Source organism: Aplidium turbinatum, chromosome 6 (genome assembly GCF_918807975.1).
Source record: "Aplidium turbinatum chromosome 6, kaAplTurb1.1, whole genome shotgun sequence".
Taxonomy (NCBI): Eukaryota; Metazoa; Chordata; class Ascidiacea; order Aplousobranchia; family Polyclinidae; genus Aplidium; species Aplidium turbinatum.
Window position 1 is genome coordinate 20,703,820 of NC_137477.1, and position 18,189 is coordinate 20,722,008.

An 18,189-nucleotide genomic window follows, 5' to 3' on the forward strand; every position below is an offset into this window, starting at 1 on the left:
CTCATCTAATCACACTTAGAATAACGCAAGGAATTACCTTTTACAGTTAGAGAAACTTGCCTGCTGTCAACAGAAGTATAAATTTTAATATGTGGCGTATTTATCACAATGCGAGAAATGTCTATTTGAGTTTCATATTCTGCACTCAAACAATCAAGGAAAAAAAATACACACGTCATCCAAGACTTGTGTGATGCAAAAAAGACAATAAGTCACTAGTTTACAGTTTCATAATATTCAAGTTGCAATTTTTTTTATTGCAGCCTTGTCCTAATGGTTTCGTCAACAGCAGGAAAGTGAAATGTTCTGAATACAACTCGAGGGTGTTTGCTGGCAGCACTTACCTATGGGAGCCAATGAACCAAGGTAGAGATAGGCTACTTTGACGAAGTCGCCAAACGAAATGATTTAATTACTGTAGTTTACTTGGTTACTATAATGAATTGCCTTGCGAGCATCAAAGTAATGCTCGCCAACGCAAAACTTGTTGATGACTTTGTGAGTCATCGAATGCGTAAGTTCTTCATCCTATGATGCCATTGCCTGCTCACGCTGCAAAACATCTGCAGACATTAAATGAATGTAAAAATTGTAAGCAATGACTCTATTCCACGCAAAGTCATAACAAAGACTTTAAGAATAATATTAATTGTTTTATATCTTATCTGAATCAGTTGTAAGTCGGGTAGTGGCAGATCTAGAGGAGGAGCAATTCGGGTGCCCCCTCCCCAAAAAAAACAGAAAAGGAACTTTATTTACGGTGGATTTGCAAGTTCGGATTAATGTCGACCTAGACATCACCGTGTTTTGATGAAGTTGCCTCACCTCTCCAGGCTACTTGCTGGATCCGCCCCTGACGTCGTGGGCAATGACGCATTCGCATCGTCATTGTTGTGTAACATTGCAAAACGGACTGTTCTTGAAAACTACATTAATTGCAGTCTCGAAAATATAATGACATCGTCTATGTCGCAAAGCACGAAAGTTTAAATCGTCTTACTTCATGTTCAGTCGATACAAGTTGGCCATCTACTTTCTTTTAAAGATGACGAAACTGCAGTCCTCCATATGTAATTGTGTATTGTGTAACATAGCGCATGATTTTATAAAACATGGTTTGAACATTGTTGGTTAAAGATTTGTTAACTTATTGTTATTGCAACTATACAATATACTGTACATATACATTTTTTAAAACAATGAAAACTATTAATACTACAAAAAGTGCTCAATGCTAAGCAAAAAGGCAAAGCAGAGCGAATTAAATCAAATATGGTTATTACTATCTGAATCCTTAACAGCCTGTTTCACCTTTTAACGGATCATCAGAAGGTCTGAAAAACATGCAAAAGTAATGAATCGATAATTCCTGAAAAGATATTAAATATTATAACTGTAATTTAATCTGCAAAAAAAACCTTTAAACCTGTAATTCCTGAAAAGATATTAAATATTATAACCATAATCCAATCTGCAAAAAAACCCTCAGAATTACAAAGAGCTACCTCCATCCGTTATCACACAGCCTCAATTAGAATGTTCAGATCAAAACCAAGCAATATGATGCCAACACTTGTGACATCACAAAGAAGCAAAATGCAATTACGATGAAGTAACCTGTAGCATGCCTGTAGTAACCTGAACAAATGAAATGAAATTTGTTTTTTGTAAAACTTGTAAAAATTAAATGAGATTTATAACCTGTAAAAATCAAATGAAATTAATTTAAAAAAAATTATAACCTGTGAAAATTATGTATTTGAGTTTAAATTTGTTTCTATGACGACATTTACCCACCAGTTCAGAACGCTTGTTCAGAAGGTGGCCACTATCAGCCTTCAGAATGGCCAGCTTTTCAGCCAAACATTGGCCACAATTATTACGACCACCTCCACTATAAGGCCGAGCACAGCTATGGATGGACCATGTTATTTTAGGATCAACACCCATGTCCTTTAGGTCCCAAACTGCGTTAGATAGTTCCGTGCTATTTCGTTTAGCCCTATCCATGCAAGAACATTTATGGTTGGAAAAACGCTGTTTAAAAGTAGTTTCACAACAACCAATGTAATTAAGAACCTTCGGGCCGTTATCAATGGTGGCTTTGTAAACAACGGCCTTCTGCAAGCATTGCCCATTCAAAGGACAATCTGGCTTCACCCTACAATTGCAACCAGGCTGCGATGGTACATTATCAGCCTGCAATATTGCTTTATTGTGGGAGGATATGATGCTTGCAACATTCGGAGTACAACTGTAGCTCAGCTTGATAGTATTACGGTTGAACATTTTATGCAATCTGTGATGGGGCGGAAAGTGTATGGAAATAAGTTTAAAAAATTCCTTACCAATGTTGCTATCAACCTGCAAGCTGTAATGAGGATTAAACCATAAGATTTTTCGACTCCTTTTCCTAGATGTGCGCAAGTTATAAGCAGGGTTGTAGCGAACTCTCCGTAAAACCACTTTTCAAAAGGGCATCATTATAAACAGATACGGTCTTATCAAATTCATTTTGGCCAAATGATGTGGTGGACAATCGCTTTGCAATCATAGTCGGGATTTGTCTCTTAATGTTGGGTGGGTGGTTGGACTGGGCATGTATGTAAATTAGATCATTATTGGGTTTTCTATAAAATACATTTAAAATACATAATATACATTTTTTAGATTTTTTAAATTTCTTCTTATTGCTACTTCCATTCCACCGATAGCCTATAATACCATATAATCATACATATTGACGTAATCAACTCATCTTGATTGGACCTCATGAGAAAAGCCAAATTGATGCGATTACTAGTACAATAAAGCGAGGTTAACTACATCACGTTATTATCAACTCATGTGCTATCATCATATGTTGTGTGCTTTGATGTTGTATTAACAATGTTGCCATACAACAGGAGGGCCATGTGAGTTGAATTGCCGAGCTCGAGGACATCGGTTTTTTGTACGGCATTCTTCTCGCGTCACTGATGGCACAGATTGCTCTTCTTCTTTGACTGAGCTCGGTGTGCCAATCCAAGGCACAGAAGTACCGAAACATATTTGCATAGAAGGAAGATGCTTGGTAAGAAATGGTGGAAGTAGAGTTAAATCACGAAGTACTGTTGTTGATTTCTTTGTTCAGCAAATTTGGTTGACTTAATAACTTGTTAAAAGTGCAGCATTTTTTTTTTTCTTATAATTTAGTTAACAAAGTTATAATAACAGTCGGAAGGCAAAAAAATTAGAAACTGCTGATTGCTGAGCTGGCGAAACTTAAAAATAGTTTCAATTCCTTAAAACTTCTTTTAAAAAAGTGAAATTTTTGCCTACGGCAAACATACAAACCCAGATTGACACCAGACAGAGAATTGTTAAAAAACTCTCTTCGCTTCGACTCAAAGTGTAATAATTTGGATAGGTGTAGCCTACTTATTGAAAGAAAAGCTGTCAGAAAAAGAAATTATTTATCCTGGCCTATACTCTTATTAGTGCACTAAGTCTACTCTAAACAATAAGAATCTTACTTTCTTGTACCAAACAATTTAAAGCCAAGAGTGGAATCATGTTTTAGATTAGATAAATTTACAACCTTTAGCCTAAACTTTAAAACACCCAAATAACGTTGCTGTTGCTAATTTAAAAGCAAAGTAAAAATGTTGCTATTTCCAAGTCATCATGCAGCTTTTGTCTACGTGACGAATTGTACTTCAAAATACAGACAATCTTGTAAAGTTGTTCATATCTGCTTGTATGAAGATTTTATCAATTTGCAGGGGTGGCCAGTTTCCCACGTTGTGATTAAGTTAAACGATCGATATTTGTCTAATTATCCAGCCATCAATCGCTGAAGACCAAATAATTAAGTCTTTGTGGCTTAGAAAGTTGCAAAAATGCTTACAAGGAAAATGTTTGTTTACATACGTTGACAGTTAGGAAAGCTGTTTATTCAATAGTTGACTTGGTTGTGGGCGTTTTGCTGGTAATTTGTTTTGTCTTTGTGACAACTTAATCTATCGCAGTCAGTATAATTTTGGGAGAGAAGTCATTTTAAAATACCACAAACAGACAATAGACAACACAGTTATTATTCAATCCCATCGATTTATTATCTGTCTTCTGTTTCTACTTTTGCAGTTAGAAGCTATTGGGCGAAATATTTGGAAATTTTAGTTCTTGAAAGAGCCGTTTTGTGGGCTTGCGTCTGCTTTTCAGCAAACACAAGCTATTCTTTTCTCATTCAAATAACTGCAATGTTAGGCTTGTTGAAATCGCATTAAGTTTTACTTCATTTTATTAGTCGGTGGTAAACTGGTAGGCCTACATAAGATAAGCTCAAAAAATCTCGTGTAGTGCTCGTGGCTTTGACGTCTCTACCGCTTTGGTCAAAATTTTCTCTACTCAGCTTCCAACATGAATTAATTGTATTAAAAATAATATTATTACATTTAGACAAGGGTCTACATTCAGTAACTGATGCAAAAAAACTCAATGATATTATTAAAATCAGCAATTGCCCAATTGTTTGCTTTATTGGGAATGATATTTGCAATTGCATGCATCATTGTTTGCAACTTTTTGTGACATCGTTTATGTACATGAACAAACGGGGTGATGACGGTCTAGAAACTTGGACCACTTGCAAACATGTTGTGTTGCTCCGAATTTTTATTCATTGATCTTAAGTTTACTCGGTTTTTGTTGTAAACTTTTAAATTGTTTACTGAAGTCTTGGCGCTCGAAATTGCTTGAGACAAAGATGCTGGGGCGGTAGAAGTTAATGGAAATTTCCTGTCTGCGTTTGGGCTGTCAAGTTATTAAAATTAATCCAAGGGTCTGAAACTCTATTGTTTGCTGCTCATTATAACATTCCATTTTAAAGTAATTATTGTAATAATTTTGCGTGGAGTAATCACAGCTGCTTCTTGGAGGTTCCCATTACTGCCTTTGCACAGCACAACACTTTAAATTTTACATTATATCAACACTAAACCAACAAAAAAGCACGATTGGGGTTCAACCACAGCATACAGCAGCAACTTTCTGTCTTCAGGTTTGAGTACAACTGCTTTGCTTCAGTAAATTGACCTTTTAAAATTCAATCAAAGTTTCTGGTTCCTCAATGATTATACACATTCGGTTGAACAAGAAAACTTGATCGATTGCCAAACACGATAATTGTTTTCGCTTGTTGTCAGCGACATGTTTTCGAGAAGTTTTGTTTTGTGTTGAAGGCTGTTCAGGATTTACGTAATTGTGTCACTCTAAAAATACCTGTCAAAATTTGTATAAATCCTAAGAACAAATTGATCTTTATTGTTAAATTATCACCTAATACTGTTGATGGAACTATAAGGCGTAGAGCCATGGTAATATTGAAATGAAGATCTGTAGTTTAGCAGGCGGAAATGACCACAATTAGAAATTACGAAGAAGTAGGAAGATTAATAACATCTAACAATAATTTTCAGTCGTTCCAAATGGTTGCACTCCATAGAAATTCAAACTGTTCTCTCATCAGTCATACCCTTATAACTTAAATGAAGCTAATCACAAAAGTTTTGTGTTTTTTGCTCCATTTGTATTTGTTAGTCGGGAAAGCATGCATAATTTGGTCCAACAGCTGAAAGAAGTCAATTTTGTCTGATTGATAAAATTCACCAGCCTGTGGTTGTGGCAAACCTCAAAGATCACAGCACACCATACATCATTGTGCGGTTTTCTGACCTACAGGACATGGACCTCATAGACCCCAACACTGAGATAGTGCGCTGGTTTCAGCAGTTGGTAGATATTGCTGGAATTGTTGCCTCATATGCAAAAAAAAAAGAATGTCAAGTCAGGTTACCTCAAAACTCTTTGGAATATTTTAACTTTCATTAACGAAAAGAACAAACTATGTCATCAATGGGATGTGTTTCCGCATGGACTACAAGCTGAATCGATTTTTATCAGAGTCCAAGTCGACAATGTGTTTGAAACTCTTGGTGTAAGTTCGAGTGGTTGCGATTTTTACTAATCTGATGATTTATATTCAAAATCAATTGCGTATTGAACAACACCTGAAGTTTTAAAAAACAAACGAAATGTAAAAAACAATGAAGACTTTCTTAGATTAGATGTTCTCTCAACGATGACTCTTCCCTTTCTGCTGCAGTGGACCCGCCATATGCTTATTCTCTCTTTAACCTAATTAGTCAACCCTACTTCGTCCTATACATTTTTCTAGTTGCACATTGTGTTCTAGCTTGCCAATGAAAGCCAGGTTCTTCGAGTTCGTTTATCTTGTATTTTACATTCTTCTAAAACTTCTAAATCTTTTGCTTAACTCAACAATGTTTGTTAATGAAATGAACATCTCGCACTTCTAATAAAAATAAAAAACAAAAACAAAAACTGAGTTACTTCAACAACTTCATGGGCTCCCACAGCAAGCAATGTATTGTGATGCCCTAGAACATATATTCACTTTTTATTTAAGGTCACTTGACATTTACAAGTTTGGTTAGAAAACTCTACCTCTTCAAAAGTCACATTAATGAGTGAATCTTATATTACCTACATGGGCTATACTGCAATAGCACTGCTGCTATAATAAATTTAGTTCTGTGTGAAGGCTTGTAGCAAAAACAATGCAGTAATAATAATGTTATGGTTTTATTCATTGTCGCTCTAAGGGCCTACAACATCTTTTAGCGACAGGACATTTTTAATTTAATATCAGGTTAACGATGTCATCACATTATTACTCAACTTATTCTCACTGCGTGGTGCAAGAAAGAACACAATCGGTACCGTTCATGAACTCTTCGGTTTGACCCGACCTGAAATCGATCTCAGATCTATCAGCACTAGATCTGAAGGCGAAACCACTCGGCTACTGAGCTGTAAGGCGAACATTGTAATGATTTTATTTTACCAAGAGCATATATGACTGTAGAACAATTGTTAATTGGAACCAATTTCTAAATGGTTTTCAAATTAACCAATTGTCACAAAAAGGAAACTGACAATTTCTTTGCATAAATAGACAACACTCGTACTTTGGCCATCGGGGCATCATATTTGCTACACATAAGGCTGCTGGGAGAATGAAAACGAAACAACTCAGAAACTATTTAGAGTAGAAGTGAAAGAAAAAAAATTACGTTACTTGTGGCAAACGATTTATAAAACATGCTCGTTCAGTGGTTTTTCTTCAGATTTGCTGGGTTTGTTTTGTGCGGGAGCAGCACTTTTGGTAAAACCAGTCAGTTGTTTTGTAGTGTGCAAAAGAAATGGCACAAGAAATAGATGAAGGAAAAGTTTATAGTACTTACGAATAGCGCTACAGCGAAATCTCTACGAGAGCACGAAAAAAACTAAGCTTTGTATTGGTAGATTTCGTATTCAATGCATTTGTCATGTGCAGCGACAGCTCGAAGCTTTGCAAATAAGTTTTCTATAGTTTAATACCTCGTCGCCTAAACGTGAAAGAATAGTTTATTGTTGACAAACAAAGCAGTGCTGGAGAGTGCAGATGTTTAGTATTTACATTTTGGATAGGCCAGAGCTATATAGCCGAACCCAGCAGAAATTTACTTAGAAATTTCTTATTTTGTGACTGGAGGGCTCGGTTGAATTCGAAAGCTGGAGCAAGTGTTGAAAGTCATGACAGCTATTTTAAACGTGTGTGAATTTTGGACTAAAAAGTTGTAAGCTCTAAGTTACAAATAAAACCGTGCTAATGTTTCTCGGCAGCCGATAGTACAGCAACTGCTCGCTGTCCTAATAGCCGGGAAGAACGCCCCTTTCTTCACAAAACCGTGCTAAATTACGTCGGAACATCGTAATAGTTTTTGATGTTAACTGATAATCAGATCTATGCGAAATGTAGATAAAAAAAAAAGTGATGTATCCCCGTTTGCATTACAGTGAAAAATAAAAAATGTTTACTCTGTTATATTTGCTGTGCTGGTTAGTCTGTTGGTGGCCTTGCGTTGTCTGTGTTGGTATTTTGGATTCGAAAGTAAACTATCTAGAGAAGATCCTATCGGAAAGTTATGAAGATTCTTTTGCGGAAAACTTGAGCACTTTTGCTCCTGAACAAGCAGAAAATAATTTTCTGTTTAACCCAACCCAAGAAAACACTCTAGGACTTCCATTTGGGTTAGGAGGAGAATGGTCTCTTGTACAAGATGCAGCAAATGAAACTCCGATTAGAAGACTAAATGCAAATGCGGTGAGGATTTCTCTTCATTGTTATAAAAAAAGATTATTTGATCAAACCCATTAATATTGTTTAGAATACAAATGAGTGAGAAAGTCATGCGTTGGGCTTGATACCACAAGGTCAGATGTTCGATTCGCTGTAAGACGATACCATTTATTGTATTGCGAAAAGCTTTAGCCTATTGAGTTCCTAAAAAAAATTGCACACAGAACCTCTGTTTCATTTTGTTTTATTCCTCGACGTTTTCAGTCTCATCAATGCATGATGACTTGAACCAAATACACTCAATAAAGTCAAATCGGTGTTTGTTCCTTTGTGGTCCGGTTTGAAGAAGTAGTCTCAGCAGTTCATTTTTCAAAATAAATTACTTTGGTATCTCTTTTAAAAACTTTATTGTTTTTAGTTAAATAAAATGAAATATGTTCTTCTGGTGCAAACTAAGCTGAACTATCACAAGATGTATAGAGTGATAATCTGCTTTTATTCCGATCTTTTTGTTGATGACATTTAAACTCTTTTTTTTCTGATTTTATACTTTGCGCACGATAAGTTTTGTTTGAAAGTGGAATTTCATTTTGCATGTTTAGTTGATTTACAGCAACAAAGCCCTGTGTTTTTTTTTCATGCTAGACAGGTAGTCACTACTTGATCTAGATCCCTGAAAAAATCAGTCATTTCTAATTGACGAAACGTCGGAATAAAAGCAGAATCACCTTATATGCATCTTGTGACAGTTCAGTTTAGTTTGCACAAGAAGCACCTATTTCATGTTATTTAACTGAATGCCTGATGAACACCCTCATTCAATTTTTATTGTTTTTACATGCTGTTTTGACTTGAGCTAAGCTTGGTTCATTGTGAGAGCATGCAAAGACAAAGAAACCATTCACAAAAGTGCCAATGACTTACAGTAGACTTTGCATGTTCATGGGAGTTAGGGACCGCAAATACGACCGGGAGTCAGAGCGCTAGCCTTACCGCGAATAATTTTGCAACCGTAATAAAAATGCATTATAAGAACTAACATTAACAAAATGAAATTGCGACCAGAGATTTTGGTGAAACAAAATAAAACAAAACCTTGCGACAATTTTTTTTCCCAGTACTGTGTCTCCAGGTGGCAGCAGTATTCTTTTTGAGTTTGGTTTCTGTAAAACATGGTAAGGAAACTGTGTGCGGAAGACTTCATGTGCTGAAGTATCAACTTCTACCAACCTAACACAACTTCATTTGTTGCCGGATAATAAGAATCAAGCAAAAACAATATGTTGAAAAAAATGTATTCCATGTTGAATAAATACATTCCAGTTTAGTTACCAGGCCGATAATAAAATACGTAGAGATGGTGTTGAATGTCTCTGTGCACTGCGGTAGCGGCTTATCTTTTTTTGATGGTATCGTTTTCAGAGCAAGACATGCCATATTTTCAACAACCATAATACTGCATAAAAGAATCGAAAGGTCAACTACTGTAAAACTTTTAAATTTGCTGGATAAGTTCGGAAATTAAGTTTTTTCTTTCAAAAAAAAAATCGGCTCATGCATTAATTATTTCCAGCTTTAAAAATAGAAAATGCGGTTTGAAAACAGAAAAATATAAGCCAAAAAACAAAATGATCAGTCTTTGGCGATGAACGTATATCTGCGATGAATACGGCGATATACAAAAACTCACATTATTTTTTGTGTATTTATGAGTATTTTGCATCAGACTCAAAATGGTCCATTGTCACAATCAATATTTAAAAAATAGAAACAAACCACTTATAACTACTATCAGTTATAACTGGTGTATTGTGTACTGTATAGCTGCATTATAATTACTGCATTACACCATATAAATAACGTTTTTCATTCTATTCTTTGTAAATGAAGTGTTGGTATACATGACTGCATAATGAAACATTGTATCCTGTCGATAAAGGTAAGATGTTTTAGAGATGTGCAGTCAATGACTTAGTTACGACAGTGAACGTAGTGTTTAGTATACAAGGGTTTTTGTTTCCCCACAGTGCTATCCTTGTGACTGAATCTTCACAATTGAACGCTTTGCGGTGTTTGATAAAATTAAATTCAAGGAGAAAAGGCCGAGTGTGCGTGGCGTATTCAGTTTGATTTTATCAAGCAGCACAATGCGTTCAACTTTGCTTTGCATTTTTCTTACACTTTTTTTCTTCATTTCTCATACTCTATTTATTCTTATGTACGTCATAGCGTATTAAATTGTTCATACGTAGGCCAAGACAGTCTTTCTTCTTGCTTGTCGTGACTTTTGTGCTCAAAAGGTAGATGTTTTTTTAAGTTATCATGAAAACATTTTACTGTCTGCAGAAATACATTTATTATTTGTAAAACCCTCAGCTTGTTTGATAAAATCTTACTTTTGTAGTCACGCCACTTTTAAGTTCAAGTAATTTCATTTTGATAGTTTGAATTCTGCATAAAAAGTACCTTTAAAAACGCCGAAAGAAAACAAATAGATTTTATTTGTGGTGTTTTAGCAAGAGCTCAGCTGCAGTGCCCTTTTTGTTTCTTGGTTGTTTTTCTGGTGCTATTTGTTTTGGCCTCAAGACGTCAGAATACTTATGCTTTCAAATAACCACCTGTAATTTTATAAGCAATATTACAAACGACAAAGGTATACGTAATTTGCAGTAGCTATAAAATAACCAAGCTTTAAGCAATATAAAGGTTTAAACTAGAAGTGCCTGACTGATTCAATGCGTAGCTTTTAGCCTACGCGAGTTTATTGCCGATTATATGAAATTTATAATTTTACTGCTGTTCAAAGAATGTATCTTTCACCAATTATACGTGTCAACATTCGAAAAAAAACGAAAAGATTTAAAAAATGTTTTTGGGAACCCTGCAATCTCTTCATCAAAATTTAAAAGTTACAGACAATACAAAGATTAAATTCTGAAGAGGCAAAGCACTAAATAGGAAATTTACTTTACAAAAAATTGTGACAGTTTTTGGTAGCCTATGTCTTTGACGCTTTTAGGGTATTTTGGACTCCAATAACGCTTCTCTTGACTCACGCTCTTTTGCTTCACCATGACCATTTAAATCAAGCTTTCTGTAGCTGTTAAACTTTAGCAGTTGGTTTACTAAGTGTATTTATTCATGTTAGTAATCCACTTTTAGCAGACAGTCTGTCTTGTGGAATTTCTATGTTCAAACATTGAATTTATTGAATTATTTCATTTATTTCATTGTTTACAACTTTACATGATCGATATTCCTCAGGCAATGCTCCATGTTATGTTAAACTCAATCAGTAGAAGAGTTCATCAATTTTTTATTTTTTATTTATTTTCTCAATGCATAACAGCATAAGATATTATGCTCGATATCACCTTTAGCAGTATTTTTTACTTTACATAATATACATGCAAAGAAATATTAGATGTTTTTAAGTTGGACCAAACTTTAAAGCGATATGACTTGCAGATTTATTATTTTGTTGTTTGAACTTTTCAATCTCAGCTGTCAAATAAATAATGTCAAAACAAAAACAATAAGCTATTTGATTTTCTTATACTTCTGCATCAATCTATAAATGATATTCAGTTAAATACACGAATTGTTAATATCAAGTTTGTATAAAATGATTTCAACTAAATTTATGTTTGAGGTTATTAAATCAAAAACATGGGGCACTCAATCTGATCATTAAAAATGTCTCTTCAAATACTGTAATGTCAAAAGCAAAGAAGAAACAAGAGACAAAACGTACATTTCTAAATTTAGAAAGGATTTGAAAGATGGCTCACAAAGCTAAAATTGAAAATTTTAAACTGAATGCAAATGATAGTTGCAATATCAAGAATCAAAGTTTTCTCGTCACATTTAAAGTTTATAGAAGCGTCTTTGAAAACTCGGGATTTTCTTGCCTACAGAGAGAATACTAAAATAAAACAATTTAGTTTTGCAAATTACTTGTCTAAAAACGCACCGGCGTGAGAAAAAGGCGAAGATGTCTCTCAGCGTGATTGTTTCTTCGATTTGATCAACCTGCCGTCCGCTGGTGGTGAGAATATTTGAAAATTGGTTAAACCGGAGTCGTGTTGTTACAGCCTATCAGCAGTCGGAAGCAGGTAGTTGAACCTTTGACTAATTGAAAGATTTTCAAAGCAGTTTCTAGATGTAAACAGACGTAAAATCAATCTGAAAATTTAGGTGATGTGCACATTGTTATCTGAGAGGAAGCAAAATTTTATTGAAAGAGCATATTTAATCTTGAGAATTTGACAAGTGTCAGCAGACTTATCGTCGTTAAAAGATTAATCAATTAACTTTATTTCGAGCAACTTGAAAAGCAGACGATCTGTCTACTTAACTGCATCAACATTGCTGATAAATTTCCTCTTTGGAGCGTTTGCGAACCTGAGTCTTTCACATGTTTAATTTGCAAAGTGTAAAAGTACAAAGTTTTCTTGATTTTATTTTTTTCATTTCTTTGACTTACCCTTCCCCTTGTTTAATCTAAACTACAACATGCGTATTGTGTACTGCATGAAAACTGATTGTTTCAAAGCAAACTGACTGGCGAAACTTACATCACAAACGCTTTTTATGTTTCTGAAAATTCCTTTATTGATGTGATGTTGTTGCATTGGCGTCTGTTGAGTTTTTGCAAAAGATATTTGTTTTTTCGCTTCCGTTAAAATTAAACGAACCAGATGTTACGAGATTGTTTTATAAGCAGGCGTATCGTCCGAAATTCAACTTAAATTTATAGTAGGCTCCTCCAACAAAATTTGTCTTCTGTTGGCTCTCAGCTCAAGTAAATCTTACATGAAACAACTTGACTTTATTGAAAAACTACTGCAAGTTGCATGTTTCCCCGAGATTTTGTGAACTGTAGCCTACACAAAATCATTCTGGTTAATGGAATATAACTTTTCTTTTTACTGGAGACATCAAAGTTGATTGGCAAAAATCACCAGACTCTTGTCGTAGTGATTTGCCTGTTTGTTTTTCAAAGAATAGCCTTGATATCACGCTACCAATTCATTCAAAGAACGGTGCCTTCGCCCATAGGCCCCCGTGACGTCTTGTTTACGCATTGCGTATAGGGTGGCTCGTTTTTAAACTTTTTTTTTTAATTCTCTCGGGGTAGTGGGGAAATGGTGCCAATGAGTGAGAAAACGCTCATGACAAAATTTGAGATTCGTAAAAAATTGTCTTCAGCCTCCTCATGGGGCCCAAAATTGAAAAATGGGGTCAAAAACGTATTTTTTTTCAAAAATATTTTTAGTTTGGGTAGATGCAATATTGTTTAGATATATCTAATTAGCCTAAGAAAAAAAATTGGAGTCATTTGAACTATTCCTTCAGCTTCCTCATAGCTTCTGAAAATTTCCATTTTGCTGAAAATTTCGCATTTTTGTTTGTGCTTACATGATACATAATTGCGTTAGACATTTTGCCAGCTATGAAACGTCATTGTATTTCTCTTTATAGACCTGCCCTGAGCTGTTGCGTCATTTTTTAATGAAATTGGGTTAATTTGGTACGATTTGGTAGGAAAAAGTGACGTCTTTTATTTGAATTTATGTCACTGACGAAGTTTGTAGTTATGTAACCACAAACAAAAATGCGAAATTTTCAGCAAAATGAAAATTTTCAGAAGCTGTGAGGAAGCTGAAGGAATAGTTCAAATGACTTCAATTTTTTTTTTTTAGTTTATTTGGATATATCTAAATAATATTGTATCTACCCAAACTAAAAATCTTTTTGAAAAAAAATGCGTTTTTGACCCCATTTTTCAATTTTTGGGCTCCATGAGGAGGCTGAAGACAATTTGTTACCAATCTCAATTTTGTCATGATTGTTTTCTCACTCATTGGCACCATTTCCCCACTATCCCGAGAGAATTTAAAAAAAAAGTTCAAAAACGAGCCACCCTATGCGTAGATCTGATAAGCCAGACTCCGAGAGAGAAAGATGAACTTCGAAGGAAAAGTGAACTTTTTATCCTTTGACCTTTAATTAAAGCATTGGCTCGAACCAGAATCGTAGGAAGGTAAGATATTAATAAGTTTCTTTACGATGAAGCTAGCTTGAGGAGTAGACGGTTGGTCCCAGTGTCGTGCGTGGGAATTGGGAGGACTGATGCTTATTCTATTAATCTCTGCTAAAGCGTTAGCTGAAGTGAATTCGTAGATTCCATTTTTATGACTCTGATAATTTTACTGGTTGCAATTTTACTGAGTTTGTCGGTGTTGACGTTGAACTAGTGTTAAATTTATTGAAAAAAATTACTAGATATTGAAGCCAAAAATGTCAAAAAAGGTTTGATTTGATTTTAGCCTCATTGTACGAAAACGAGAAAGGAGCTTCTGTATTGTAGTTCGCTAATGCAAATTTTACTGTTTCTACCAACATCAGCCTACTGGATTTTCGCTTTTACAACGCTAACTTGGATTGCTGTTGTAGCTTCTTCAATGTATCATTTTCGATTGCTAACGTCTTGTTTCGCCAATCAACATGTAAACAGACTGTAGAGTGACACGAAGTCCATGCCTTAACTCTTTGTTTCCATAACCCGTATCATGGATGACTGCGGTTGTGTCAAGTTAATTTAATATTTTTATATAAAATTTTCATTGGCATCAAGCCTCTTGTGTTGAGGTTACAGAAATGACAAATCCTTCTAAAAAAAAACTCCATTCATGTCAATGGCGGATAACATCTGTTGCCTGCTCATTTTAAAGTTGCAAAGTTGCAATTAAAAGATTATCGTAAGTTGGAAAAACAGCCAAGCTTTGTCTGGTACGTCAGTACAAACTGCTCATAATTTTGAGGTTATTTTAGCACTGGCACAGAGCCAGTGCCAAAATAGCCAAAGCTAGTGCAATTCCAGATTTTTAAAATTCAATAAAATCAAATTCAATCAGCATAAATTGATTCAAACTGAATTAAGTTTAAATAAGAACAATTCTGAAACTTTTTCTCCTGAACACAGAAAGAGTTCAATGTCAGAACAGAGTTATGAAGTAAAATACAGGGTTCTTTGCACATGAAATGTTTAGAACGTGGTACAACTGGGTGTAAAGGAATACGTAGTGTAGAAAAGTAGACGATGCCAAGCTCAGCTGTCGCACGTAAGGGCGTTAGAGTTAGAGGAAGGCTGTGTTTTTCTATATCAAACTTAGCCGGGTGTCAAACCAGGATCGCTTGATTGTCGACCGAACACATCAACGGTTTCATCATCCATATGTTTATGAAAGATTGTTTATTAAATGTCATTATGATCGACAACACAACCAAAACGTTTTTACAAGTTTTTGTGTTTTGGTGCAAAGTTAAACAAAACAAGCAACATAAAAGTTGTAAAGGGAGAATGAAAAATGAAGAGTTGATAATACACAGAACACACAGGTCGTACCATTTTTCATTGCCCGATGCTACAGTGCTTTTTGTATGACTGTCTTCACTTATAGAATAAAAAAAAAAATTTCAGTATCTATTTTTGTAAAATAGTTTTCAAGAAGGATTTGTTTTAATTTGTTGACAGCATACACACTTCCGCATAAACCCATCCATCAGCAACATATCAAAAACAATGCAAATTTACATTTTACCTAACTGGTCCTTTTAAGCAGAGTTAATCGTTTTTTTCAATATTTATTTTTTGCTCACGCGTTACGTCATCGCTTGTGTCTCACACAAGGAACACGCCTAAAAGGAGACTAACGTCAAACAAATCCGCTTTGATCTTTTAAGATAGTATACTGTTGATACGTGACCTCACGTTGCATCTTCAAGCCGAATCTACAGAATGAAGTACAAAATTTGCCATTGCAAGGTTAGTTCAATATTTACAAAACGCTGACTATCGTAAAAACTTTGAACCTTAAATTCACATGTTAAATACACGCAATAAAGCAATGTCTTTGTGTTTGCAGACTTGTAAAAATCTTCAAAATTTGTATTTATTTTGTTATTAACAATCAATCATGTGCGATCCATTAAGAAACTACCTGATGCTATCCACTCTGGTCACTCTATGTTGGGCCAACAGCATAGAGACATTCATTCTTGTAAGTAGCTGGTTGACTTCTTTCGACCTTTGTGCTTAACTGGTGCTGTTAGCCTACCTGGCTATTGATGTCGGCCTTCTAAAGCGGACCTTGTGCGTTTTCATGCAAATTAATTTGATCGTTTGAAAACGCATTTTCAAATTTCCAAGCTGTAAACTGTAGTGTGACGTCCATGTACTAAACTTCAAAATGTGTAATTATAACATGATCTTATGCATAAATTACTGAAAACGTTGTACCAAAATAAAATTTAGTCAAGAGGCCTTATGATATTTTTAAAATTGAGTTTCTTTTTCTAAAATCTATAACAAATGGTGGTCTAATTGATATCTTCGCCTCTGCTTCTCGCAGACCCTGGTTCGATTCTAGGTTGGGTCAATTTAAACGCTTTTAAATTGTTACTGATTCTATTCTTTTTGCCAAAGGAGTGATAATAAGTTCACGTTGTTTTTGCAATGTGAATGTGACGAAATTGAAAAAAACGTAGTTGCTACGAAATGATGTCTAACAACACCATCGTTAGCTCGTATTATTGTTAAAACGAATCAAGCAGAATGAGCAGATAACTTGAATTCAAAACACATTGTAGTTGAGTCTCCATTAGTAGGTTACGAGTCTTAAAAAGTGTGACTACAATTACAGTACTTTGTGAAATTGATCGTTCATAATCGCCTTAACTTTAGGCTATTTGCAATAAGCGTTTGCTTAGTTTAATCAGCTGGTCTTTGTCTCTTTGGTAACAGCACAAGTTTATTAATAGGATGGAGAACATAGCAGGTATACGGACTGAAAACATAGAAAAATCGACTTATTTGAACTTGATCAGTTATTCTCACAGTTATTCTCCAGTTATTTAAAAGTGGTTAGGTATGCACAAGAAGTCAGATTCTCACTTCATGCGAAAAATGCAAAGATACAATGCGGCTCTTTCCGTGCAGGCTATTGCACTGCAAAGACGATATCTGCAGATTGCAGAATTGGCAGTAAAAATCATTTGGAAGAAATCCATCATAAAAATGTCATCTTCAATTCAATTTTGATTTATATTTTACAATCTACTTGGATTTTCTTTGATCATGCGATTATCACTTTCTTTTAGGTTGCAAGTTCAAAAAAGTCACATACTTCAATGATTAATTTAATGGGCATTTTTGCTTTGTCAGTCCTTTCTGCACTCTGCTGATCGCCTATTAGAAATTGACATTTATAAGAAGATTATCACCGAAAACGTGGAAGAAAAATCAATTGCTTCCAAGTTCGATAAAATCTGAGCTTCTTAGTATAATTGTCTACGGTACTTGAAAAATTGGGTTTAAGCCGCTTTCAACTGACTTTTTAAAAGCTCAAAACTATGAATGAAAGTGATTGAAGTAGTTGATTACTCAAATAATGAACTGATTGTCTCGCTGACTGGAAGTTATCGTTTCGTTACTTTTTACCTTATGTTTTTTTTAAACTTGTTGTGATATTTTGATGGTACAGTAGTATCCATTCGATTTTATTTAGGACAAGTAACGTGGTGACAGCCGTTTGATTGATTGCCACATGGTAAATTAATGATAATTTGTGTACCTTTTTGTGGCCGTTGTAAAAAAGGTTTAAAAAAACAATTAAACAAGTTTAAATATAAAAAATTAAAGGCAATTTTGTGCAACTGCACGTTTTATTAATAAAACACCATTTTATGACGAAACCTGCTAAACAAACTTAATAGACTAGATAGAGTGTATCCGCATTTTATTCTGTTTTTCCAGTGAAGTAGCGAAGTATGTAAAAAGCTAAAGGTGGTTCGATACTTGGTTCAAGTGTAGGGTATGAGAAGATAAGGCTCTCATTGTACTAAGCCATCGGCACTAAGAAAAATAGGGTGTCCAGTTCCTTTTTCTTGGCCGGCTTTTCTTCAGAAATTATGCCTACCCAATTTATCACACCCTTGGT

General features: G+C 34.8%; 2 protein-coding genes across 2 annotated transcripts in view; one reads left to right on the forward strand and one right to left on the reverse strand.

Moving 5' to 3' along the window:
• LOC145771978 (thrombospondin type-1 domain-containing protein 4-like) overlaps positions 1-18,189 on the forward strand; it is a 48,318-nt gene that overhangs the window by 1,832 nt on the left and 28,297 nt on the right. The window contains exons 3-4 of the mRNA XM_082583762.1: positions 264-366; positions 2,907-3,073. Coding sequence (XP_082439888.1) covers positions 264-366; positions 2,907-3,073 — 270 coding nt within the window. The remainder of the gene's footprint in view (positions 1-263; positions 367-2,906; positions 3,074-18,189) is intronic.
• Positions 8,922-18,189, reverse strand: part of LOC145771977 (uncharacterized) — a 228,054-nt gene continuing 218,786 nt past the window's right edge. Inside the window, exon 2 of the mRNA XM_082583761.1 lies at positions 8,922-8,998. The gene's annotated coding sequence lies outside the window, so the exon portion shown is untranslated. The remainder of the gene's footprint in view (positions 8,999-18,189) is intronic.